The following is a 26,997-nucleotide window of genomic DNA, read 5'->3' as shown; positions in this document are numbered from 1 at the left end:
TGTTGCTGGCCCCATGGGGAGAGTGCCTTTGTCACTCTGAGGCCAGTAACAAAGCCTGCACTGGGTGGAGATGCTAACACCTCTCCCAGGCAGGAATTGTCACACCTGGCGGTGAGCCTCAAAGGCTCACCTCCTTTGTGCCAACCCAGCAGGACACTCCAGCTAGTGGAGTTGCCCGCCCCCTCCGGCCAGGCCCCACTTTTGGCGGCAAGGCCGGAGAAAATAATGAGAAAAACAAGGAGGAGTCACTGGCCAGTCAGGACAGCCCCTAAGGTGTCCTGAGCTGAAGTGACTCTAACTTTTAGAAATCCTCCATCTTGCAGATGGGGGATTCCCCCAATAGGGTTAGGATTGTGTCCCCCTCCCCTTGGGAGGAGGCACAAAGAGGGTGTACCCACCCTCAGGGCTAGTAGCCATTGGCTACTAACCCCCCAGACCTAAACACGCCCTTAAATTTAGTATTTAAGGGCTACCCTGAACCCTAGAAAATTAGATTCCTGCAACTACAAGAAGAAGGACTGCCTAGCTGAAAACCCCTGCAGAGGAAGACCAGAAGACGACAACTGCCTTGGCTCCAGAAACTCACCGGCCTGTCTCCTGCCTTCCAAAGATCCTGCTCCAGCGACGCCTTCCAAAGGGACCAGCGACCTCGACATCCTCTGAGGACTGCCCCTGCTTCGAAAAGACAAGAAACTCCCGAGGACAGCGGACCTGCTCCAAGAAAAGCTGCAACTTTGTTTCCAGCAGCTTTAAAGAACCCTGCAAGCTCCCCGCAAGAAGCGTGAGACTTGCAACACTGCACCCAGCGACCCCGACTCGGCTGGAGGCGATCCAACACCTCAGGAGGGACCCCAGGACTACTCTAAGACTGTGAGTACAAAAACCTGTCCCCCCTGAGCCCCCACAGCGCCGCCTGCAGAGGGAATCCCGAGGCTTCCCCTGACCGCGACTCTTTGAATCCTAAGTCCCGACACCTGGGAGAGACCCTGCACCCGCAGCCCCCAGGACCTGAAGGACCGGACTTTCACTGGAGGAGTGACCCCCAGGAGTCCCTCTCCCTTGACCAAGTGGAGGTTTCCCCGAGGAACCCCCCCCTTGCCTGCCTGCAGCGCTAAAGAGATCCCTAGATCTCCCATAGACTAACACTACAAACCCGACGCTTGTTCTAACACTGCACCCGGCTGCCCCCGCGCCGCTGAGGGTGAAATTCCTGTGTGGGCTTGTGTCCCCCCCGGTGCCCTACAAAACCCCCCTGGTCTGCCCTCCGAAGACGCGGGTACTTACCTGCTGGCAGACTGGAACCGGGGCACCCCCTTCTCCATTGAAGCCTATGTGTTTTGGGCACCACTTTGAACTCTGCACCTGACCGGCCCTGAGCTGCTGGTGTGGTAACTTTGGGGTTGCTCTGAACCCCCAACGGTGGGCTACTTTGGACCAAGAACTAAGCCCTGTAAGTGTCCTACTTACCTGGTTAACCTAACAAATACTTACCTCCCATAGGAACTGTGAAAATTGCACTGTGTCCACTTTTAAAACAGCTATTTGTCAATAACTTGAAAAGTATACATGCAATTTTTATGATTTAAAGTTCCTAAAGTACTTACCTGCAATACCTTTCGAATGAGATATTACATGTAGAATTTGAACCTGTGGTTCTTAAAATAAACTAAGAAAAGATATTTTTCTATACAAAAACCTATTGGCTGGATTTGTCTCTGAGTGTGTGTACCTCATTTATTGTCTATGTGTATGTACAACAAATGCTTAACACTACTCCTTGGATAAGCCTACTGCTCGACCACACTACCACAAAATAGAGCATTAGTATTATCTATTTTTACCACTATTTTACCTCTAAGGGGAACCCTTGGACTCTGTGCATGCTATTCCTTACTTTGAAATAGCACATACAGAGCCAACTTCCTACAATGTCCCATGCTGGAGTGAAGATTGCACTGATAGCATGCACATTTCTACCCTAGTGGAACAAGTGATGTTCTTCCGAGACACCATAGAGGAATACATTGAAATATCTACAGACTGTTGATGTGCCGTGGTTTCTTTTCTTCTTATACTTGGACTGTGGCCTTTCCAGGCGACAACCTACGCACCCTGTGGCTGGGTGACAAACCACTTGGGCACTCTTGTCTTCAACATAGACTTTACCACCATGGACTCTTTATTTATATATTAGCTTAAAACTTTGGAAGTGCGCACCATATTTACACAGCCACTCTGTTTGTTGTTATACTAAATCTACTATAACAAGAAAGATTGTTAGATGCTTTCAAGCTTGCTATGCTTAAGCCAAAAGGCCACTACCTCTTACCCATAGAGCACATTCAACACGTATGAAGGGTGTATCTATGGCAATTTTAGGTAACCTACCTGTAGCTGACATTTGTAAGGCAGCTACATGGTCATCATCATCACACTTTCACTAAACATTATTGTGTGGATGTTTTAGCATGCTACCAAGCCAACATAGGAGAGGCAGTGCTGCACACTCTATTTCAGAATACTGTAACACTCACAAGTTAGCGACCGCTTTTATGGAGGCACCGCTTTACAGTCTATGCCAAGCAAGTTTATCTGCAGCCACACATGCCATCAAGCAAAAAGTGTTACTTACCTAGTAAGCATCTGCTTGTGGCATTTAGGGCTGTAGATTCACATGTGCCCACCCGCTTCCCTGGGCACCTGTCATTTACACTACATAAATATACATTATCTCACATGATCATTTAGTTTATCTACCTTTGTATTAAACGCCATTCATCCTGGCCTGTGGGAAAACCATCTAAACATGGAGTCGAGGATCATGGGCATTGCGTGCAAGTGGAGGAGTCACTATGCCTCGTGACTTGAAATTCTTTACAAACTAAAACAACTTGCTCCCTTCAGTCCCAACTCTTGAAGTATGCAAAGCATGTGAATCTACAGCACTACACACCCCCCAACAGATGCTTACTGGTTAAATAACATTTTCTTTACGCTGGTCTTACCAAGAACATCATCACCAATATACAAGGGCTAGATAATCAGACTGAGTATGCCTACATTTCTGAAAGTGAGATGACATGAAACATTCAGCTTAGTTGTCTTTAAATGTACTGGCTACATTCATAAATGTGTCCAGTTCTTACTGAATGGCAGGTAGATAGAAATTCCACCAGCCATACAAAGACGTTATGGATATGTCCAACTCCCCTTATTGTGTTTATTTCACATCCAGGGATTTGCTTTGCTTAAATCTCTTTTGGCCTTGAGGACTCTTCACTAGCCAGTTTCAACTTGAGTTTGAGACTTGTCTCAATATAGATCCAAGTTTGTTGTTTAATGTGCTTTTCAACGCTAAACGTCTTAGGTGACCACAAAAGCAATGACTGAGTGTGTAGGTCAATCCTTTTTTTCAAGGAGGCTCCTAGACAAGGCAGGACACTGCTGTTTAGGCTGTTACTTTGTAGGTAGTCAAATCTTTTTGAATCTGATCCTCAGAGGGAGTATTCCTTAATGAGTTGTAGCGCTATATATAAACTGTCAAGGACTGTCCTGTCGAGGCAGACCTTGATGCCACTCAAATAGAATATAGAGCAGAATAGAGCAAAGCAATGTGTTGGCTACTCAGTATTTTACAATAGGAAATATATTTTGTTAAAAGTTCTCATTTTTCATAGGTATTTAAATCTTTAAGTTGCATTCAGAGGTCACTTTCTCAGTGTCATTATTTTATGTTACTAAAGCCTAAAGAAAAATTCAGGTGCTATCAAAGTGACCGTTGAACTCTTTCACAGATTGTTCTTTTTATCAATATGTAGTGTTGAATCCGTTTTCAGTTCTGAAAAAGTAATGTTCGCTTTGTCTTGTTTCCTTACAGTTTCTGGACTTGGAGAACTCTTTTGACGGGAAAGACTATGTTTGCAGCAGAATGTTACAGTTCCTTATGAAAGCAGCAGAGAGCAGTAAGAAATCAGAGCATCTCTCATTTCAACTTCTGGAGACACTTCTCCTCAGAGTGCAGCTGAGCCTTTTTACAGGAAGACATCAGAATGCTGCTGCTTTATTGCAGGTCACTATCAAATCAAGCTTCTGACTCTTGTTAGCTCTCAAGTATAAGATTCAGCTGCTAACAACAATGGCCTAGAAACTCTGCTAAAGCAATTTCAAATTAGTGAAACTAGGGCTTGCATCACTCAGTGGCATAACGGAAAATGATGGGGTCCTCATGCAGAAAATTATCAGGTGCTCTAGAGTCACCCGTATCTTAGAGATATTCATTGACCTTAGGGTGAATGGGAGGTGGGGAAGTTATAATGCCTGAAGGGATGGGCCCACCACCTTCCCTGCAGGTGTTTGCCTAATGCCCCTGTGTAAGGAAATGCCTCCTTGGCATGGTTGCCCCCTGACTTTTTGCCTTTGCTGATGCTATGTTTACAATTGAAAGTGTGCTGAGGTCTGCTAACCAGGCCCCAGCACCAGTGTTCTTTCCCTAACCTGTACTTTTGTATCCACAATTGGCAGACCCTGGCATCCAGATAAGTCCCTTGTAACTGGTACTCCTAGTACCAAGGGCCCTGATGCCAAGGAAGGTCTCTGAGGGCTGCAGCATGTCTTATGCCACCCTGGAGACCTCTCACTCAGCACAGACACACTGCTTACCAGCTTGTGTGTGCTAGTGAGGACAAAACGAGTAAGTCGACATGGCACTCCCCTCAGGGTGCCATGCCAGCCTCTCACTGCCTATGCAGTATAGGTAAGACACCCCTCTAGCAGGCCTTACAGCCCTAAGGCAGGGTGCACTATACCATGGATGAGGGTACCAGTGCATGAGCATGGTACCCCTACAGTGTCTAAACAAAACCTTAGACATTGTAAGTGCAGGGTAGCCATAAGAGTATATGGTCTGGGAGTCTGTCAAACACGAACTCCACAGCACCATAATGGCTACACTGAAAACTGGGAAGTTTGGTATCAAACTTCTCAGCACAATAAATGCACACTGATGCCAGTGTACATGGTATTGAAAAATACACCACAGAGGGCACCTTAGAGGTGCCCCCTGAAACTTAACCGACTATCTGTGTAGGCTGACTAGTTTTAGCAGCCTGCCACAAACCGAGACATGTTGCTGGCCCCATGGGGAGAGTGCCTTTGTCACTCTGAGGCCAGTAACAAAGCCTGCACTGGGTGGAGATGCTAACACCTCTCCCAGGCAGGAATTGTCACACCTGGCGGTGAGCCTCAAAGGCTCACCTCCTTTGTGCCAACCCAGCAGGACACTCCAGCTAGTGGAGTTGCCCGCCCCCTCCGGCCAGGCCCCACTTTTGGCGGCAAGGCCGGAGAAAATAATGAGAAAAACAAGGAGGAGTCACTGGCCAGTCAGGACAGCCCCTAAGGTGTCCTGAGCTGAGGTGACTCTAACTTTTAGAAATCCTCCATCTTGCAGATGGAGGATTCCCCCAATAGGGTTAGGATTGTGACCCCCTCCCCTTGGGAGGAGGCACAAAGAGGGCGTACCCACCCTCAGGGCTAGTAGCCATTGGCTACTAACCCCCCAGACCTAAACACGCCCTTAAATTTAGTATTTAAGGGCTACCCTGAACCCTAGAAAATTAGATTCCTGCAACTACAAGAAGAAGGACTGCCTAGCTGAAAACCCCTGCAGCGGAAGACCAGAAGACGACAACTGCCTTGGCTCCAGAAACTCACCGGCCTGTCTCCTGCCTTCCAAAGATCCTGCTCCAGCGACGCCTTCCAAAGGGACCAGCGACCTCGACATCCTCTGAGGACTGCCCCTGCTTCGAAAAGACAAGAAACTCCCGAGGACAGCGGACCTGCTCCAAGAAAAGCTGCAACTTTGTTTCCAGCAGCTTTAAAGAACCCTGCAAGCTCCCCGCAAGAAGCGTGAGACTTGCAACACTGCACCCGGCGACCCCGACTCGGCTGGTGGAGAACCGACACCTCAGGAGGGACCCCAGGACTACTCTGATACTGTGAGTACCAAAACCTGTCCCCCCTGAGCCCCCACAGCGCCGCCTGCAGAGGGAATCCCGAGGCTTCCCCTGACCGCGACTCTTTGAACCTAAAGTCCCGACGCCTGGGAGAGACCCTGCACCCGCAGCCCCCAGGACCTGAAGGACCGGACTTTCACTGGAGAAGTGACCCCCAGGAGTCCCTCTCCCTTGCCCAAGTGGAGGTTTCCCCGAGGAATCCCCCCCTTGCCTGCCTGCAGCGCTGAAGAGATCCCGAGATCTCTCATAGACTAACATTGCGAACCCGACGCCTGTTCCTACACTGCACCCGGCCGCCCCCGCGCTGCTGAGGGTGAAATTTCTGTGTGGACTTGTGTCCCCCCCGGTGCCCTACAAAACCCCCCTGGTCTGCCCTCCGAAGACGCGGGTACTTACCTGCAAGCAGACCGGAACCGGGGCACCCCCTTCTCTCCATTCTAGCCTATGTGTTTTGGGCACCACTTTGAACTCTGCACCTGACCGGCCCTGAGCTGCTGGTGTGGTGACTTTGGGGTTGCTCTGAACCCCCAACGGTGGGCTACCTTGGACCAAGAACTAAGCCCTGTAGGTGTCTTACTTACCTGGTTAACCTAACAAATACTTACCTCCCCTAGGAACTGTGAAAATTGCACTAAGTGTCCACTTTTAAAACAGCTATTTGCGAATAACTTGAAAAGTATACATGCAATTTTGATGATTTGAAGTTCCTAAAGTACTTACCTGCAATACCTTTCGAATGATATATTACATGTAGAATTTGAACCTGTGGTTCCTAAAATAAACTAAGAAAAGATATTTTTCTATATAAAAACCTATTGGCTGGATTTGTCTCTGAGTGTGTGTACCTCATTTATTGTCTGTGTATGTACAACAAATGCTTAACACTACTCCTTGGATAAGCCTACTGCTCGACCACACTACCACAAAATAGAGCATTAGTATTATCTATTTTTACCACTATTTTACCTCTAAGGGGAACCCTTGGACTCTGTGCATGCTATTCCTTACTTTGAAATAGCACATACAGAGCCAACTTCCTACATTGGTGGATCAGCGGTGGGGTACAAGACTTTGCATTTGCTGGACTACTCAGCCAATACCTGATCACACGACAAAATCCAAAATTGTCATTAGAAATTCATTTTTGCAATTTGAAATTTTTCTAAATTCTTAAAAGACCTGCTAGGGCCTTGTGTTAGATCCTGTTTAGCATTTCTTTTAGAGTTTAAAAGTTTGTAAAAGTTTGAATTAGATTCTAGAACCAGTTGTAGATTCTTAAAAAGTATTCCAACTTTTAGAAGCAAAATGTCTAGCACAGATGTGACTGTGGTGGAACTCGACACCACACCTTACCTCCATCTTAAGATGAGGGAGCTAAGGTCACTCTGTAAAATAAAGAAAATAACAATGGGCCCCAAACCTACCAAAATACAGCTCCAGGAGCTTTTGGCAGAGTTTGAAAAGGCCAACCCCTCTGAGGGTGGCAACTCAGAGGAAGAGGATAGTGACTTGGAGGACAATTCCCCCCTACCAGTCCTATCTAGGGAGAACAGGGTCTCTCAAACCCTGACTCCAAAAATAATAGTCAGAGATGCTGGTTCCCTCACAGGAGAGACCAACACCTCTGAAATCACTGAGGATAGCCCCAGTGAAGAGGACATCCAGTTAGCCAGGATGGCCAAAAGATTGGCTTTGGAAAGACAGATCCTAGCCATAGAGAGGGAAAGACAAGAGATGGGCCTAGGACCCATCAATGGTGGCAGCAACATAAATAGGGTCAGAGATTCTCCTGACATGTTGAAAATCCCTAAAGGGATTGTAACTAAATATGAAGATGGTGATGACATCACCAAATGGTTCACAGCTTTTGAGAGGGCTTGTGTAACCAGAAAAGTGAACAGATCTCACTGGGGTGCTCTCCTTTGGGAAATGTTCACAGGAAAGTGTAGGGATAGACTCCTCACACTCTCTGGACCAGATGCAGAATCTTATGACCTCATGATGGGTACCCTGATTGAGGGCTTTGGATTCTCCACTGAGGAGTATAGGATTAGGTTCAGGGGGGCTCAAAAATCCTCGAGCCAGACCTGGGTTGACTTGGTTGACTACTCAGTGAAAACATTAGATGGTTGGATTCAAGGCAGTGGTGTAAGTAATTATGATGGGCTGTACAATTTATTTGTGAAAGAACACCTGTTAAGTAATTGTTTCAATGATAAACTGCATCAGCATCTGGTAGACCTAGGACCAATTTCTCCCCAAGAATTGGGAAAGAAGGCGGACCATTGGGTCAAGACAAGGGTGTCCAAGACTTCAACAGGGGGTGACCAAAAGAAAGGGGTCACAAAGACTCCCCAGGGGAAGAGTGATGAGACAACCAAAACTAAAAATAGTAAAGAGTCTTCTACAGGCCCCCAAAAACCTGCACAGGAGGGTGGGCCCAGAGCCTCTTCACAAAACAATGGGTACAAGGGTAAAAACTTTGATCCCAAAAAGGCCTGGTGTCATAGCTGTAAACAGCATGGACACCAAACTGGAGACAAGGCCTGTCCCAAGAAAGGTTCCACTCCAAACTCCCATCCAGGTAACACTGGTATGGCTAGTCTCCAAGTGGGATCAACAGTGTGCCCAGAGCAAATCAGGGTCCACACTGAAGCTACTCTAGTTTCTGAGGGTGGGGTGGATTTAGCCACACTAGCTGTCTGGCCGCCTAACATGCAAAAATACAGACAGCAACTCTTAATTAATGGGACTAGAATAGAGGGCCTGAGGGATACAGGTGCCAGTGTCACCATGGTGACAGAGAAACTGGTTTCCCCTGGCCAATACCTGACTGGAAAAACTTACACAGTCACCAACGCTGACAATCAGAGAAAAGTACATCCCATGGCAATGGTTACTTTAGAATGGGGAGGGGTCAATGGCCTGAAACAGGTGGTGGTCTCCTCAAATATCCCAGTGGACTGTCTGCTTGGAAATGACCTGGAGTCCTCAGCCTGGGCTGAGGTAGAACTAAAAACCCATGCAGCAATGCTGGGTATCCCTGAACTGGTGTGTGTGAAAACAAGAGCACAGTGCAAGGCACAGGGTGAACAAGTAGAGCTGGAGTCTGGAAGAATGGCCCAGCCTACCAAGAGGAAAGGAAAGTCAGTTGGGAAACCAACTGCAACACAGCAAAAGAAAGGGAACCTCTCTTCTCAGGAAGAAGTTCTGCCCTCTGAGGGAACTGAGCCTTTGGAGCTTGAACCTTATCAGGTTGAGCTCTTGGGCCCAGGGGGACCCTCAAGGGAGGAGCTGTGTAAGGGACAAGAAACCTGTCCCTCTCTTGAAGGCCTTAGGCAGCAAGCTGCTGAAGAGTCCACAGGCAAGAAAAATGGAACGCATAGGGTCTATTGGGAAGATGGACTCCTGTACACTGAGGCCAGAGACCCCAAACCTGGTGCCACTAGGAGAGTGGTAGTGCCTCAGCTGTTCAGGAAGTTCATCCTAACATTGGCCCATGACATTCCCCTTGCTGGACATTTGGGACAAACCAAGACGTGGGAGAGGTTAGTCAACCACTTCTACTGGCCCAATATGTCCAACATGGTTAAGGAGTTTTGCCTCTCCTGCCCCACCTGTCAAGCCAGTGGTAAGACAGGTGGGCATCCAAAGGCCCCCCTCATTCCACTTCCAGTGGTGGGGGTTCCCTTTGAAAGAGTGGGTGTGGACATAGTTGGTCCACTAGAACCTCCCACAGCCTCAGGAAATATGTATATCCTGGTAGTAGTGGATCATGCTACCAGGTATCCTGAAGCTATTCCCCTTAGGTCGACTACTGCCCCTGCAGTAGCCAAGGCCCTCATTGGTATCTTTACCAGAGTGGGTTTCCCTAAGGAGGTGGTGTCTGACAGAGGTACCAACTTCATGTCAGCATACCTAAAGCACATGTGGAATGAGTGTGGAGTGACTTATAAATTCACTACACCATACCATCCACAAACTAATGGCTTGGTTGAGAGATTCAACAAGACATTAAAAGGCATGATCATGGGGCTCCCAGAAAAACTCAAAAGGAGATGGGATGTCCTCTTGCCATGTCTGCTTTTCGCTTACAGAGAGGTGCCACAGAAGGGAGTAGGATTCTCACCCTTTGAACTTCTGTTTGGACATCCTGTAAGGGGACCACTTGCCCTTGTTAAAGAAGGCTGGGAGAGACCTCTCCATGAGCCTAAACAGGACATAGTGGACTATGTACTTGGCCTTCGCTCTAGAATGGCAGAGTACATGGAAAAGGCAACCAAAAACCTTGAGGCCAGCCAACAGCTCCAGAAGTTTTGGTATGACCAAAAGGCTGCACTGGTTGAGTTCCAACCAGGGCAGAAAGTCTGGGTTCTGGAGCCTGTGGCTCCCAGGGCACTCCAGGACAAATGGAGTGGCCCTTACCCAGTACTAGAGAGGAAGAGTCAGGTCACCTACTTGGTGGACCTGGGCACAAGCAGGAGCCCCAAGAGGGTGATCCATGTGAACCGCCTTAAGCTCTTCCATGACAGGGCTGATGTGAATCTGTTGATGTTAACAGATGAGGATCAGGAGGCAGAGAGTGAACCTCTCCCTGATCTTCTGTCATCAGACCCAAAAGATGGCACAGTAGATGGAGTGATCTACTCAGACACCCTCTCTGGCCAACAGCAAGCTGATTGTAGGAGAGTCCTACAACAGTTTCCTGAACTCTTCTCCTTAACCCCTGGTCAGACACACCTGTGTACCCATGATGTGGACACAGGAGACAGCATGCCTGTCAAAAACAAAATCTTTAGACAGTCTGACCATGTTAAGGAAAGCATCAAGGTGGAAGTCCACAAGATGCTGGAATTGGGAGTAATTGAGCGCTCTGACAGCCCCTGGGCTAGCCCAGTGGTCTTAGTCCCCAAGCCTCACACCAAAGATGGAAAGAAAGAGATGAGGTTTTGTGTGGACTACAGAGGGCTCAATTCTGTCACCAAGACAGATGCCCATCCAATTCCAAGAGCTGATGAGCTCATTGATAAATTAGGTGCTGCCAAATTTCTAAGTACCTTTGACTTGACAGCAGGGTACTGGCAAATAAAAATGGCACCTGGAGCAAAAGAAAAGACAGCATTCTCCACACCTGATGGGCATTATCAGTTTACTGTTATGCCCTTTGGTTTAAAGAATGCCCCTGCCACCTTCCAAAGGTTGGTGAATCAAGTCCTTGCTGGCTTGGAGTCCTTTAGCACAGCTTATCTTGATGATATTGCTGTCTTTAGCTCCACCTGGCAGGATCACCTGGTCCACCTGAGGAAGGTTTTGAAGGCTCTGCAATCTGCAGGCCTCTCTATCAAGGCATCCAAATGCCAGATAGGGCAGGGAACTGTGGTTTACTTGGGCCACCTTGTAGGTGGAGGCCAAGTTCAGCCACTCCAATCCAAGATCCAGACTATTCTGGACTGGGTAGCTCCAAAAACCCAGACTCAAGTCAGGGCATTCCTTGGCTTGACTGGGTATTACAGGAGGTTTGTGAAGGGATATGGATCCATTGTGACAGCCCTCACTGAACTCACCTCCAAGAAAATGCCCAAGAAAGTGAACTGGACTGTGGAATGCCAACAGGCCTTTGACACCCTGAAACAGGCAATGTGCTCAGCACCAGTTCTCAAAGCTCCAGATTATTCTAAGCAGTTCATTGTGCAGACTGATGCCTCTGAACATGGGATAGGGGCAGTTTTGTCCCAAACAAATGATGATGGCCTTGACCAGCCTGTTGCTTTCATTAGCAGGAGGTTACTCCCCAGGGAGCAGCGTTGGAGTGCCATTGAGAGGGAGGCCTTTGCTGTGGTTTGGTCCCTGAAGAAGCTGAGACCATACCTCTTTGGGACTCACTTCCTAGTTCAAACTGACCACAGACCTCTCAAATGGCTGATGCAAATGAAAGGTGAAAATCCTAAACTGTTGAGGTGGTCCATCTCCCTACAGGGAATGGACTTTATAGTGGAACACAGACCTGGGACTGCCCATGCCAATGCAGATGGCCTTTCCAGGTTCTTCCACTTAGAAAATGAAGACTCTCTTGGGAAAGGTTAGTCTCATCCTCTTTCGTTTGGGGGGGGGTTGTGTAAGGAAATGCCTCCTTGGCATGGTTGCCCCCTGACTTTTTGCCTTTGCTGATGCTATGTTTACAATTGAAAGTGTGCTGAGGCCTGCTAACCAGGCCCCAGCACCAGTGTTCTTTCCCTAACCTGTACTTTTGTATCCACAATTGGCAGACCCTGGCATCCAGATAAGTCCCTTGTAACTGGTACTTCTAGTACCAAGGGCCCTGATGCCAAGGAAGGTCTCTAAGGGCTGCAGCATGTCTTATGCCACCCTGGAGACCTCTCACTCAGCACAGACACCCTGCTTGCCAGCTTGTGTGTGCTAGTGAGGACAAAACGAGTAAGTCGACATGGCACTCCCCTCAGGGTGCCATGCCAGCCTCTCACTGCCTATGCAGTATAGGTAAGACACCCCTCTAGCAGGCCTTACAGCCCTAAGGCAGGGTGCACTATACCATGGGTGAGGGTACCAGTGCATGAGCATGGTACCCCTACAGTGTCTAAACAAAACCTTAGACATTGTAAGTGCAGGGTAGCCATAAGAGTATATGGTCTGGGAGTCTGTCAAACACGAACTCCACAGCACCATAATGGCTACACTGAAAACTGGGAAGTTTGGTATCAAACTTCTCAGCACAATAAATGCACACTGATGCCAGTGTACATGTTATTGAAAAATACACCACAGAGGGCACCTTAGAGGTGCCCCCTGAAACTTAACCGACTATCTGTGTAGGCTGACTAGTTTTAGCAGCCTGCCACAAACCGAGACATGTTGCTGGCCCCATGGGGAGAGTGCCTTTGTCACTCTGAGGCCAGTAACAAAGCCTGCACTGGGTGGAGATGCTAACACCTCTCCCAGGCAGGAATTGTCACACCTGGCGGTGAGCCTCAAAGGCTCACCTCCTTTGTGCCAACCCAGCAGGACACTCCAGCTAGTGGAGTTGCCCGCCCCCTCCGGCCAGGCCCCACTTTTGGCGGCAAGGCCGGAGAAAATAATGAGAAAAACAAGGAGGAGTCACTGGCCAGTCAGGACAGCCCCTAAGGTGTCCTGAGCTGAGGTGACTCTAACTTTTAGAAATCCTCCATCTTGCAGATGGAGGATTCCCCCAATAGGGTTAGGATTGTGACCCCCTCCCCTTGGGAGGAGGCACAAAGAGGGCGTACCCACCCTCAGGGCTAGTAGCCATTGGCTACTAACCCCCCAGACCTAAACACGCCCTTAAATTTAGTATTTAAGGGCTACCCTGAACCCTAGAAAATTAGATTCCTGCAACTACAAGAAGAAGGACTGCCTAGCTGAAAACCCCTGCAGCGGAAGACCAGAAGACGACAACTGCCTTGGCTCCAGAAACTCACCGGCCTGTCTCCTGCCTTCCAAAGATCCTGCTCCAGCGACGCCTTCCAAAGGGACCAGCGACCTCGACATCCTCTGAGGACTGCCCCTGCTTCGAAAAGACAAGAAACTCCCGAGGACAGCGGACCTGCTCCAAGAAAAGCTGCAACTTTGTTTCCAGCAGCTTTAAAGAACCCTGCAAGCTCCCCGCAAGAAGCGTGAGACTTGCAACACTGCACCCGGCGACCCCGACTCGGCTGGTGGAGAACCGACACCTCAGGAGGGACCCCAGGACTACTCTGATACTGTGAGTACCAAAACCTGTCCCCCCCTGAGCCCCCACAGCGCCGCCTGCAGAGGGAATCCCGAGGCTTCCCCTGACCGCGACTCTTTGAACCTAAAGTCCCGACGCCTGGGAGAGACCCTGCACCCGCAGCCCCCAGGACCTGAAGGACCGGACTTTCACTGGAGAAGTGACCCCCAGGAGTCCCTCTCCCTTGCCCAAGTGGAGGTTTCCCCGAGGAATCCCCCCCTTGCCTGCCTGCAGCGCTGAAGAGATCCCGAGATCTCTCATAGACTAACATTGCGAACCCGACGCCTGTTCCTACACTGCACCCGGCCGCCCCCGCGCTGCTGAGGGTGAAATTTCTGTGTGGACTTGTGTCCCCCCCGGTGCCCTACAAAACCCCCCTGGTCTGCCCTCCGAAGACGCGGGTACTTACCTGCAAGCAGACCGGAACCGGGGCACCCCCTTCTCTCCATTCTAGCCTATGTGTTTTGGGCACCACTTTGAACTCTGCACCTGACCGGCCCTGAGCTGCTGGTGTGGTGACTTTGGGGTTGCTCTGAACCCCCAACGGTGGGCTACCTTGGACCAAGAACTAAGCCCTGTAGGTGTCTTACTTACCTGGTTAACCTAACAAATACTTACCTCCCCTAGGAACTGTGAAAATTGCACTAAGTGTCCACTTTTAAAACAGCTATTTGCGAATAACTTGAAAAGTATACATGCAATTTTGATGATTTGAAGTTCCTAAAGTACTTACCTGCAATACCTTTCGAATGAGATATTACATGTAGAATTTGAACCTGTGGTTCCTAAAATAAACTAAGAAAAGATATTTTTCTATATAAAAACCTATTGGCTGGATTTGTCTCTGAGTGTGTGTACCTCATTTATTGTCTATGTGTATGTACAACAAATGCTTAACACTACTCCTTGGATAAGCCTACTGCTCGACCACACTACCACAAAATAGAGCATTAGTATTATCTATTTTTACCACTATTTTACCTCTAAGGGGAACCCTTGGACTCTGTGCATGCTATTCCTTACTTTGAAATAGCACATACAGAGCCAACTTCCTACACCCTGATATTGCTGGATCCTAGCTTTGCGTTTCATTACCTTCTCTGAAGATTATGTATTCAGTTATTTGGTAGGTACACAATTTGTTGCCCTAATGTTAGTGGAATGTGCTGGTAGTATAGATCACATGCTCCGTACTCTCCTTTTATCTAGTGTTAAATGCAGACCATTGCAAGTGTTGTTTTTTTCAAGTCTATTTTATGGGTGTTGTGTATGACCGGTGAGTATCCCTGCAACCCCCATAGTTGAAGCTAGTCACTGATGGCTTGAAATGCAACCAGTGATCAGTATCCACAGAAAAGAGATAGACCACTGGCTGTGAACATAATTCTGACTTAAGTGACCAAGTCATCCGAGAATCACTCTGGTATTTGGGAGGGGTGTTGATGGGAGTATGGAGAAATGCCTGTTAAATTATGCCCATTGTGAAACACCTCATTTCCTTGGACAGTTTTCAGAGCAACCCCAAAGTTACCACACCAGCAGCTCAAGGCCGGTCAGGTGCAGAGTTCAAAGTGGTGCCCAAAACGCATAGGCTTCAATGGAGAGAAGGGGGTGCCCTGGTTCCGGTCTGCCAGCAGGTAAGTACCCGTGTCTTCGGAGGACAGACCAGGGGGGTTTTGTAGGGCACCGGGGGGGACACAAGCTCACACAAAAAGTACACCCTCCGCGGCACTGGGGCGGCCGGGTGCAGTGTAGGAACAAGCGTCAGGTTTCCAATGTAAATCAATGGGAGACCAAGGGGTCTCTTCAGCGATGCAGGCAGACAAGGGGGGGGCTCCTCGGGGTAGCCACCACCTGGGCAAGGGAGAGGGCCTCCTGGGGGTCACTCCTGCCCTGGAGTTCCGATCCTTCAGGTGCTGGGGGCTGCGGGTGCAGGGTCTTTTCCAGCCATCGGGAAATTAGAGTTCAGGCAGTCGCGGTCAGGGGGAGCCTGGGGATTCCCTCTGCAGGCGTCGCTGTGGGGGCTCAGGGGGGACAACTTTGGTTACTCACAGTCTCGGAGTCGCCGGAGGGTCCTCCCTGAGGTGTTGGTTCTCCACCAGTCGAGTCGGGGTCGCCGGGTGCAGTGCTGCAAGTCTCACGCTTCTTGCGGGGATTGCAGGGGTCTTTAAATCTGCTCCTCTGTAACAAAGTTGCAGTCTTTTTGGAGCAGGTCCGCTGTCCTCAGGAGTTTCTTGTCTTTCTTGAAGCAGGGCAGTCCTCTGAGGATTCAGAGGTCGCTGGTCCTGGGGAAAGCGTCGCTGGATCAGCCTTCTTTAGAAGGCAGGAGACAGGCCGGTAGGTCTGGGGCCAAAGCAGTTGGTGTCTTCTTTTCTTCTTCTGCAGGGGTCTTTCAGCTCAGCAGTCCTCTTCTTCTTGTAGTTTCAGGAATCTAAATTCTTAGGTTCAGGGAAGCCCTTAAATACTAAATTTAAGGGTGTGTTTAGGTCTGGGGGGTTAGTAGCCAATGGCTACTAGCCGTGAGGGTGGGTACACCCTCTTTGTGCCTCCTCCCAAGGGGAGGGGGTCACATTCCTATCCCTTTTGGGGGAATACTCCATCTGCAAGATGGAGGATTTCTAAAAGTTAGTCACTTCAGCTCAGGACACCTTAGGGGCTGTCCTGACTGGTCAGTGACTCCTCCTTGTTGTTCTCATTATCTCCTCCGGCCTTGCCGCCAAAAGTGGGGCCGTGGCCGGAGGGGGCTGGCAACTCCACTAGCTGGAGTGCCCTGCGGTGCTGGAACAAAGGGGGTAAGCCTTTGAAGCTCACCGCCAGGTGTTGCAGCTCCTGCCTGGGGGAGGTGATAGCATCTCCACCCAGTGCAGGCTTTGTTACTGGCCTCAGAGTGACAAAGGCACTCTCCCCATGGGGCCAGCAACATGTCTCGGTTGTGGCAGGCTGCTGGAACCAGTCAGCCTACACAGATAGTCGGTTAAGGTTTCAGGGGGCACCTCTAAGGTGCCCTCTGGGGTGTATTTCACAATAAAATGTACACTGGCATCAGTGTGCATTTATTGTGCTGAGAAGTTTGATACCAAACTTCCCAGTTTTCAGTGTAGCCATTATGGTGCTGTGGAGTCCGTGTTTGACAGACTCCCAGACCATATACTCTTATGGCTACCCTGCACTTACAATGTCTAAGGTTTGTCTTAGACACTGTAGGGGCACAGTACTCATGCACTGGTGCCATCACCTATGGTATAGTGCACCCTGCCTTAGGGCTGTAAGGCCTACTAGAGGGGGGACTTATCTATACTGCATAGGCAGTGTGAGGTTGGCATGGCACCCTGAGGGGAGTGCCATGTCGACTTACTCGTTTTGTTCTCACCAGCACACACACAAGCTGGCAAGCAGTGTGTCTGTGCTGAGTGAGGGGTCCCTAGGGTGGCATAAGATATGCTGCAGCCCTTAGAGACCTTCCCTGGCATCAGGGCCCTTGGTACCAGGGGTACCAGTTACAAGGGACTTACCTGGATGCCAGGGTGTGCCAATTGTGGAATCAAAAGTACAGGTTAGGGAAAGAACACTGGTGCTGGGGCCTGGTTAGCAGGCCTCAGCACACTTTCAATTCAAAACATAGCATCAGCAAAGGCAAAAAGTCAGGGGGTAACCATGCCAAGGAGGCATTTCCTTACATGCCCCCCTCTCATACACTTGCTTGCACTGCGCCCCCCTCCGAGCATCAGAATAGGCCCTCAATATACAACTGTTAGGGCCAATTGTCCCCAGTATGATATGCTGCACTGGGTGTGGTCATTGGCGCTCGTTTAGTGTGTCTCAGGGCTCCCAGGGGGTGTCCTCCGGTGCGTTAGGGCACTACGGCGGTGTCCCAGGCCATCAGAAGTTAATTTATTGGCCAGGAGGGGAAGGGCATTCACCCTTCACCTCGCTCCTCTGGGGTGTCCTGGCCGTCATGGGTTTAGTGGGTGAAAATTGTGTCTCGCAGGAGGCGGTCCTTACCTCCCGCTCCACCGCTGATGTGCTTCCCTCTGGCAGAAATCGAGGCCGCAGCTCAGCGTGCCTCACTGGGCTGCGCCCGGCCAGACACTGTGAGAGGCCGCCACAGCTGGTGAGTTTCATGGGACGCCTCGTTCCTCGGGTCCAGCGTGTCTCCAGGGATCCTTAGGATATCGGGAGAGGCTCCCGTCAGGCACCGAGCACCCTCCGTAGGCCCAGATGGTATTTCTTCAAATACTCAGTATGCCACTCACTTCTTGTTTTAACTTGATAACAGCACCTGAAAGATCACAATTACTAGGGACGCGCTGTTTAACTACATCGTCCTTTAACATTTACTAATGATTAACTTCACTGACAATTATATCACACTCTTACCCTGAGTTCCCCCTCAGAATTTGACTCTCTTTCTCTCTTACTGTTGGATATTGAATCAATAGTAAATGAGTTTCCAAGAAGTTGTTCTCCGTTTTATGTGAGGGTTAGTTTGCTTCTCAACCTTCATGCTGTGATATATTTTGAGTTAATTTGTCTGCACATTCTTAAATATGGTAGAATAATGGGTGAAAATTGTATTTCCTGTTCTCTGTCATATCAACCTTCTCTGTTAATAATCGGTATGCTTCTTTAAAATCGTCGTGCTAACATTCTTCAGTAACTTTTTTGAACTCTGGTTGTTTTGAATATTGATATGAGATTATCAAATTGGATGTCTTTTATATGCTGCGAAAACCTTCTGTCACTGTATTTGCTTCTAAACAATTAAATATTATCTCTGGTTGACTCGAATAGTCCTTGAAATGCATGCAAAGCCAAGTTTGCCGCAAAAAAAATCCTCACAATAAGCGCTCCCTCAATACATCTGGATTCCAGTCATGTCTCAGTTGAAGTGTGAAGCTCTCTAGCGGCACTTGCGTATCATAGCAACAAAGCTGAGTGCAACACTAGAACTACAACTTAACATTTGAACTTCTCGTCGGCCATCTTGGATCCCTTTCTTCTGCATTTTCTTTGCAACTTGTGTAGCACGACTCTGCAAACTTTCTTCCAATAAGAACATCACTTTTTCCACTGTGGATACTTCTTTACCAGCACTCCTATTGCTTTTCCTTTAGGTTTGCTGTTATTACATGGCAAGTTTGAGGGTTCTTGATAATGTGGCAGCTGCGTTCTTCAGTCCAAAGCACATCACTGTAAAGTGATAGTGCCCACTAGGAGTGGAGAATGCTGTTTTTAGTTTGGCGTTCTGATAACATGATCTGTCAACAGTCAGATCAAACGTGCTTAGATACTTGGAAGGGGCCAATATATTTTAGTTCATCCACCCTAGGGATAGGATGAGCATCTGATTTGGTTACAGTATTGAGACCTCAGTAGCCTACACAGAACCTCATCTCCTTTTTGTCATTTTGAGAATGAAGTTTTGGGACAAGAACTACAGGACTAGCCCAAGATCTGTCTGAAGGCTCAATAACTCCTAGATCTAGCATCTTTTGTATCTCAGCTTCAATGCACTCCCTGACATGATCAAACTGCCTGTCAATTTTACTTTTGATAGGCAGGCTGTCTCCTGTCTCAATTACTTGTTTTCACCATTTAGTTTGACCAGGGGTCAGAGAGAACAGCTCAGAGAACTGCCTGAGGAGAATTTTGCCATCGTCCTTCTCTTGCTCAGAAAGACAGTCAGTAGCACAACCCCACCTACTGAGATATCCACTGTATTGTGGGAGAAGAGGTCAGGGAGAGGGTCCCTCTCTTCTTCCTGGCCTTCATCATTTGCCATGACCAGAGTCATGTCAGCTCTGTCACAATAGGGTTTCAAGCGGTTCACATGAAGCACCCAGTGGGGGCTTCGAGGAGTGCCTAGGTCAACCAGATAGGTGACCTCACCCTTTCTCTCCACAATATTGTGGGGGCTACCCCATTTGTCCTGGAGGGTCCTGGGATTCACAGGCTCCAGGATCCACACCTCTGTCCTGGCTGATAAATAGTCAGCAAAGCCTTATGGTCATGCCACTGTTTCAGCAGTTCTTGGCTGGCCTGAAGATGTTTGGATGCCCTCTTCATGCATTCGCCCATTCTAGGTATGAGGCCTAATAAATAATTCACAATGTCCTGTTTTGGGTGCTTGAGAGGTTGCTCCCAGCCTTATTTCACAAGGGCAATTAGACCCCTGACAGTGTGTCCAAACTCAAGTTCAAAGGGGCTGTGACCCACTCCCTTTTGAAGAACCTCCCTGTAGGCAAAAAGGAGGCAAGATAACCGGATATCCCATCTCCTTCTGAGTTTTTCTGAGAGCCCCATTATCATGCCTTAGAGGGGTTTGTTGGACCTTTTAACTAGCCCATTTGTTTGAAGATGGTAAGGAGTGGTGAATTTATAAGTGACACCACACTCCTTCCGCATGGCTTTAAACTAAAGCAGATGTGAAGTTTGCATCTGTCTGATATCACCTCTTTAGGAAAACTCACCCGTGAGAAAATTCCCAGGAGGGCCTTGGCCCTTGCAGTAGCTGTAGTGGTCCAAAGAGGAATGCTCTCTGGATACCTATTGGCATGATCCACCTGTATAAATCTGTTTCGAGAGGCTGTTGGATGGTCCAGGGGACAAACAGTATCCACCCCAACCCTCTCAAAGGGTACCCTGACCACTGGTAGTGGATTTAAGGGGGTCTTTGGGGTGCCACCTGTGTTGCTACTGGCTTGACAAATGACGCAGGGGCGACAAAACTCCTTGCTTTTATTCTGACATGTGGGGCCAGTGAAAATGAGGGGCAAGCCTGTCCCAAGTCTTGCTTTGCCCAAACTAGCCTCCCAGGGCTATGTCATGTGCTAGGGTTAACAGGAACTCCCTACATTTCAGAGGGATGACCAATCTCCCGGTGGACCAGGTTTAGGAATTTGTGCTTCCGAACAAAGGAGGCTGTTATCCCAGTATACCTTGTGGGTACCACTGACATCCCCTGCCTCTTGTGCTGCAACCTGCTGCCTTAAGCTTTCCGGTGTGGGACAGGTTTGGTGTTCCTTGCTGAATTCTTCCCTGGTAGGCCCCCTGCACCCAAGAGCTCAGCTGTGTCATCTTTGAGCTCCTCTGGTGTAGGTTCTTCAGAAGGAGTAGATTCCTCTCCCTTAGAGGCAGAATCTTCATTGGGGTAACTTTTTACCCTGCTTGTTTTTTTTTTTTTACGAGCCTCCTGGGCCAGAGGATCAGTCACTTGGTATGTGTGAGCAAGTAGGTGTTGTTCAGGCGATACCAGTTTTTCAGTCACCATGGTGACACTAGCACCTGTGACCCTGTAGGCCTCAGCACCATTTATTAAGGACACTACCTGCAATTACCAAAATTAAGGGGACAGGCAGCTAGGGTGGCAACGTCAGTGCCACCATCAGAGACCAACACAGCTTCAGTGGTCTCCCTAACTAGCCCAGAGCCCACTACAGTCCCCAAGGTGAGCCCAGCTACACTTATGTACTGACCACTGCAACCACTATTGTTGCTACTGCTAGGGGCACTAGGGCTAGGAGTGGTGGTAGACGTAGTCGTTGGAGGCTTGGTGCCTTTCCTAGGACAGGTGCTGCCACCTGCCCTGTGGCCTTTTTGCTTACAAATGTAGCACCAAGGTTTCTTATAGGAAGATGAAAAGGACTTAGACCCACCGCCAGGAGAGTTTTGTAGGCATGAGAGACTTTTTTTTCTTTTGGTTTGTCCCCACCCTTGTCCTGATTCTTACCGGCTTCCTTCTTGTGATCACCCCCTGTTTTAGTTTTTCTGCCCACCCTGGTGCAGACCCATTTGTTTGCCTTTTCCCAGTTTTGGGGGGAGAGGTCAGATCAGAGTCCACCAGGTATTGATGCAGCTGATCAGAAATGCAGTCATTAAGAATGTACCCTCTTAGAATAAGATTGTACAAGCCCTGGTAGTCACTCAATTTGCTCCCATGCATCCAGCCTTGCAGAGCTTTAACAGAGCAGTCCACAAAATCTATCCAATCCTGGGAGGATTCTTGTTTGGTCTTCCTGAACCTGATCCAATTTTGTTCAGTGGTTAGCCCAAATCCGTCTAAGAGTGCATTTTTTAGTGCTTTACATTCATCTGCAACTTCCTCTCTGACAGTGAAAAGTTTATCTCTGCCTTTGTCAGAGGAGAAGAGCCACAAGATTTATGCCCACTGCCTTTGAGGGACCCTTTGCACTTTACAGGCCTTCTCCAAGGCAGTGAACCATTTGTGAATGTCATCCCCCTCTTTGTAAGGTGGGACTATCTGACTGAGGTTTCTAGAGTCATAGGAGTCTTCCCTGACCTTGGTGTCCCTGGCGTTGATATTGCTGCCACCATGGGGAGCTAGCCCCAAATCCTCTCTCTCCCTCTCCACAGCTAAGGCCACCCTATCTAGGGCTAGCTGGTGCTGCAGACTCAACCTGGCCTCCTCCAATCTCCGTTTCTTGAGTTCCCTATCTGGAGAATCTTCCCCTGAGTTGGAGCAGTGGGTCCCATCAGATACTGATGAGACATGGGTGTGGACAGAGGAGACTAGCGATCCTGATCTCTAAGTGCAGTGTGTACCTAACAGCTAGTAATGGTCTTTGCTGTGGAAAGTGACTTGTGACAAAGTGGTAAGGCAATTACAAGTGTCTTATCCCACCGCTGCACCACCAATAAAAGAAGCTGGCCTGGTGTGTGGTGAGCACATATGGTGTTATCACATTATTCCAGGTATCCCCTATTAGCGAAATGTAGGCAATGTCTAGGAATCCAGTGCTCTCTAGAGGTAGCTGTGGATGAGCAGCCAAGACTTATCTAGGAGACATGCAAAACTTATGCAATACCACTATAGTCACACACTACTCTCACACATGAAAGAACCACAGTGTTACAAAAATAAAGGTACTTTATTAAGGTAACACATACTAGAATACTCATAGGCAGTCCCCCAACTGGGAGGTAAGTAAGCACACTAAAAATATACACAGTAGCAATCAGTAAGGAGCATAAAAGCAACAGGCATTGGCAAAAATAATGGAAAATAGTGAGGGCCCAATGGGAAGGCCAAACAAGAAAAAGTGGAATGTGAAATACAGTCCCCCACCAAAGGATGCAGAATCTTTAGAGGGCAGCTGGAGGATCTAGGAACCCCCAGATGTAAGTACCAGAGTGGCTCCAGGGACCAGGAGAGAAGAGGTAAGTAGCTAGTTTTCTCCAAAACCAACAGGAGGACTTAGTAAAAGGATTGTGCAAGACCCAAACCAGACTGGAAAAACCCAAAGGTGGATTCTGGCAGGAGAGGACTTGCAAAGGAAGGGGACAAAGTCCTGTTCGGGATGGAGTGTCCGGTTGTGGCAAGAGTCACTGCCCACTCTTCTGTGGATGTGGGACCAGGTTGATGGGTGACAAAGACCAGCTGGGCAGCACAGGCAATGGAAAACAGTTCCTGAAGTGATGCAGATGGTGTCCCACGTTGGCTGTCTGGTTGCAGTTGGTCAGTGGTGCATGTGAACCACTAACAACCCTTGGCAAATGCAGGAGAAGTGTTCCAAGGTTGAAGAGGACCAGCAAGGTCCAGCAGACTGGATGCGTAGAGGGGAGTCCAAGGTGACTTATCAGTCGGGAGAGTCACCAGAAGAGGATGCAGCCCCCACCAGCAACCCAAGCACAGCAATTCGCAGTGAGGCCCACTCAGCACACGTTGCTGGAGCAGCAGAGCGGAGACTGTGCTTGGCAGGAAGAAGTGCTTGGTGCCGAGGCTACATGGAGCCTGAAGATCCCTTGCAGCAGGAGCAAACAAGCCTTGGTAGATGCAAGAGTCGCAGTGCAAAGGGGTACTGTCCTGCAAGGAGAGGCAGGAGCTTACTGTCCCTCAAATTGGACAGCTGGCAGAGGACCAAGAGGATCACTCCAGACCACCAACTTTGAAGCAGGATCCACACAGTTCCAGAGGAAAGCAGACCCACACAGCTGGTTGTTGTTGCAGTTGGTGCCTGCAGATGCAGGGGAGTGACTCATTCACTCCAAGCGTGATTACGTCTTACTTTTTCATACAGGCTGGAGTCTCGTCGACCTCAGAGGATGCACAGCTTGGGACATGTTGCAGCTGCTGGAAGGAGCCAGAGAAACAATGTTGCAAAGCGGAGTCATTGCTGGAGTTGCAGATTGTTGGTTCCTGAAGAGTCCATTTGCGGTTCCAGAGGCCAAAAGATTAAGTAAACGAATCAGTGGAGTCCTGCTGGAATCTTGCACTTTGAATCTGAGGACCCACCCAAGAGGGAGCCCCCAAATCGCTCATGAAAGGGGATTGGTCACTTAGCAAGGTGGCCACCTATCAGGAGAGGCTTGTGACGTCACCTGCCTGACCTGGTCACTTGGATGCTCCTAGGGGCCCCTGCACATCTTGGATTCAAGATGGCAGAACCAAGGGGCCACCTGAAGGCGCTCTGGGCACCACTCATGGGATGATTATGGACAGGGGAGTGGTCACTCCTTTTTCCTTTGTCCAGTTTCATGCCAGAGCAGGGACTGGGGGGGGGTGTCCCTGGACTGGTGCAAACCAGTTTATGCAAGGAGGGCACCAAATGTGCCCTTCAAAGCATACCAGGGGCTTGGTGAGGCTACCCCTCCCAAGTCATTCCAAAGAAGAGGGTGTTGCCTCTCTGTCCCACAGGAAATCCTTTGTTCCACCTTCCCTTGCTTGAGCTGGTCAAGCCACAGGAGAGCAGAAACCTGTTTGTGGGGTGGCAGCAGCGCGGGCTGCCCGGAAGACGCCAGAAGACAGGTAGGAGTAATACTGGGGTCTGCCAAGGAGCTCCTAAAGTGCATTGACTCAAACAACCAATACTGGCAACAGTATGGGGGTATGAATCAGACATGTTTGATACCAAACATGCGCAGGTTCGGGGTTACCATTATGTAGCTGGACACATGTAATGACCGGTGTCCAGTACATGGGTAAAATGGCTTCTTTGCACTTACCAAGTCCAGTGCAATGGAGCTGGAGTTCGTAGGGGCACCTCTGCATATGCAGTGGTGCTGTGTCACACAGGTTCCTGCACCCTGCCCTCTGCGCTAGGAGGGCCTACCATAGGGGTGACTTAGTGACCTGTTGCAGTGACCTGTGGTGAAAGGGTGCATGCACTTTTTCACGAACGCTGCAATGTCGGGCCTGCAGACACATTTTGCATCGGAACCCATGGGTAGCATGATACATGCTGCAGCCCTTGGAGAACCCCTGGCGTCCCAATGCCCTGGGTACCTAAGTACTATATACTAGGGATAGAGCACAATCACTGGGGTTTTGGTTAGCAGGATCCGAGTGAAAACAATCGAAGCATACTGATAGGCAAAAAGTGGGGGTAACCATGCCAAAAAGAGGATACTTTCCTACACCCCTAGAGAGCTGTTGCTATCTGGACACCTAAACACTATCACTAAGGGTTGCCTGGACTCTGTATAGGGTGCCACACCATAGGTGTACACCGTAAACTGAGCAAGCCTCCTATATCAGACATCTTACTTTACCAAACCATTACTGAATCCCGTGATGGATTTATTAATACATGCACTCAGAGGGCACCCTGAAAACCTACCAACTCCTAACATGGATAGTGACTTATCAAAACCAGTGCAGTCGCCTTAGACTGTGTTCTGGCCTCCTGAGGTGAGAGCCAGTGCTCTTAGGGTCTCAGAACAAAGGCCTCCTATGGGCAGAGGTGTTACCTCCTCTCCCAGGCAGAATGGACATTCAAGGGTGGGGAACTTCAAAAGCTTTGCCGCCTTTGTAATGTGACCCAGGTCTCTCCAGATAGAGAAGATGACCTAATCCCCTGTCCTGACCCCACTTTTGGCAGCAGCACAGGCGGGAACATTAGTTAAATTAGGAGGAGTGCCCACCCCTAAGGTGGATAAGCTGAAGTGGGCACTTCCTTTTAAAATGAATTAGGCCACTAGAGTTAGGTTCATGCCCACTTCCCAACGGAAGTGGTCTTAAAAATGGTGGTGTCACCCTAAAGATGTTTCCCATTGTTTACCACTTGGCACTCCATGTAACAACACTTCAGTATTTAGGTGGCACCCTTGAACCCTAGAACTCAGATTCCTGACTATCTAAAAAGAGCCTGACACTACCAGTCGAACCAGCAGAGATGACTACAGACACCAACTGACTTGGCCTCAGCCTTACCAGCCTGTCTGCTGCCCTTAACAATCCTGCGCCATAGAGCAATCTGTCCTGTAGCCCTACAACCTCAAAGGCTGTGGGAGGACTCCCTCCCTTCGACAAAGATCAAGATCTCTCAATAACAGCAGACCTGTTCAGGAAGAAACCAACTTTAAAACAAAAGACCTCTGCCTTGAGGAACTGCAAAACTGCCTCCGGACCCACCTTTGCACTCCGCGCCCATGGCCTGAGTTCAAGTGGCCAACCGATTATGTGAAGGATCCCCAGCGATTCAAAGTCCGCTGAGGGCTGACCCCTTCCGGACTCTGCCTCAAAGCCTGCAGCCTCAAATAAAAAACTCTCCCTAACTGCGACCTGCCTGGTAAGCTGTTCCCGATGCCAAAATACACCCCTGGACCTGGGGAGCTGGACCGTCTGTGTCCCCTGGCATCAGAACTTACTGGGGCAGATGTGGGTTTTCTTCCGACAGCCTCATAGACTGAGCCTGCAGCCTCAGTCTCCATTGGTTAACATTGGGCACCAGACTCTGAATTTGACCTCTGCACCCAGATGCCCCTGTGGGTGCACTCTTGGTACTGATTTGAACCTTGCCTGGTGTTAACCTAAAACCCCTGAAGACTGAATTTGTAAGTCGTGTACATACATGCAAAACTGCGTTCTTGTTTTCCTCCTATAGGTTAATATTCCTGAACTGAAAAATTGCACCAAGTGTTGATTTTTGAAACTGAAAAGTATTTTATGCTAGAAAATCTACTTACTTGATTACGAAGTTCTTGAGTTTAAAACATAAAAAGAAATGTTGTTTGTCTGATTTGGTCTCAGGTTAATTCTTTGAGTGTGTGCCTCAATTATTGCCCCTGTGAGTTCAACATATGTTTAGCACTACCCTCTGATAACCCTAACTGCTCAGCCACACTACCACAAATATTACATTAGTCTCATCTGCATTTTTCCTCTGCAATTCCAATTGGACATCCACTGGACTCTCTGCATAGTGTACTTCATTGTATTGCACTATATAGAGAGCCAGCTTTCTACAATTTCTCCATCTTGCTTTGCAAGAAATTAGGCCACTA

General features: G+C 48.9%; 1 protein-coding gene across 1 annotated transcript in view; it reads left to right on the top strand.

Annotated features, from left to right (window-relative positions):
- The window catches only part of ZFC3H1 (zinc finger C3H1-type containing), a 715,283-nt gene that overhangs the window by 463,616 nt on the left and 224,670 nt on the right, over positions 1-26,997 (top strand). Inside the window, exon 23 of the mRNA XM_069228345.1 lies at positions 3,878-4,069. Within this exon, the coding sequence (XP_069084446.1) occupies positions 3,878-4,069 (192 nt within the window). The remainder of the gene's footprint in view (positions 1-3,877; positions 4,070-26,997) is intronic.

This window comes from Pleurodeles waltl, chromosome 4_1 (genome assembly GCF_031143425.1).
Source record: "Pleurodeles waltl isolate 20211129_DDA chromosome 4_1, aPleWal1.hap1.20221129, whole genome shotgun sequence".
Classification (NCBI taxonomy): Eukaryota; Metazoa; Chordata; class Amphibia; order Caudata; family Salamandridae; genus Pleurodeles; species Pleurodeles waltl.
The sequence above is the reverse complement of the archived record's forward strand: the minus strand, read 5'-3'. Positions and strand labels throughout refer to the sequence as shown.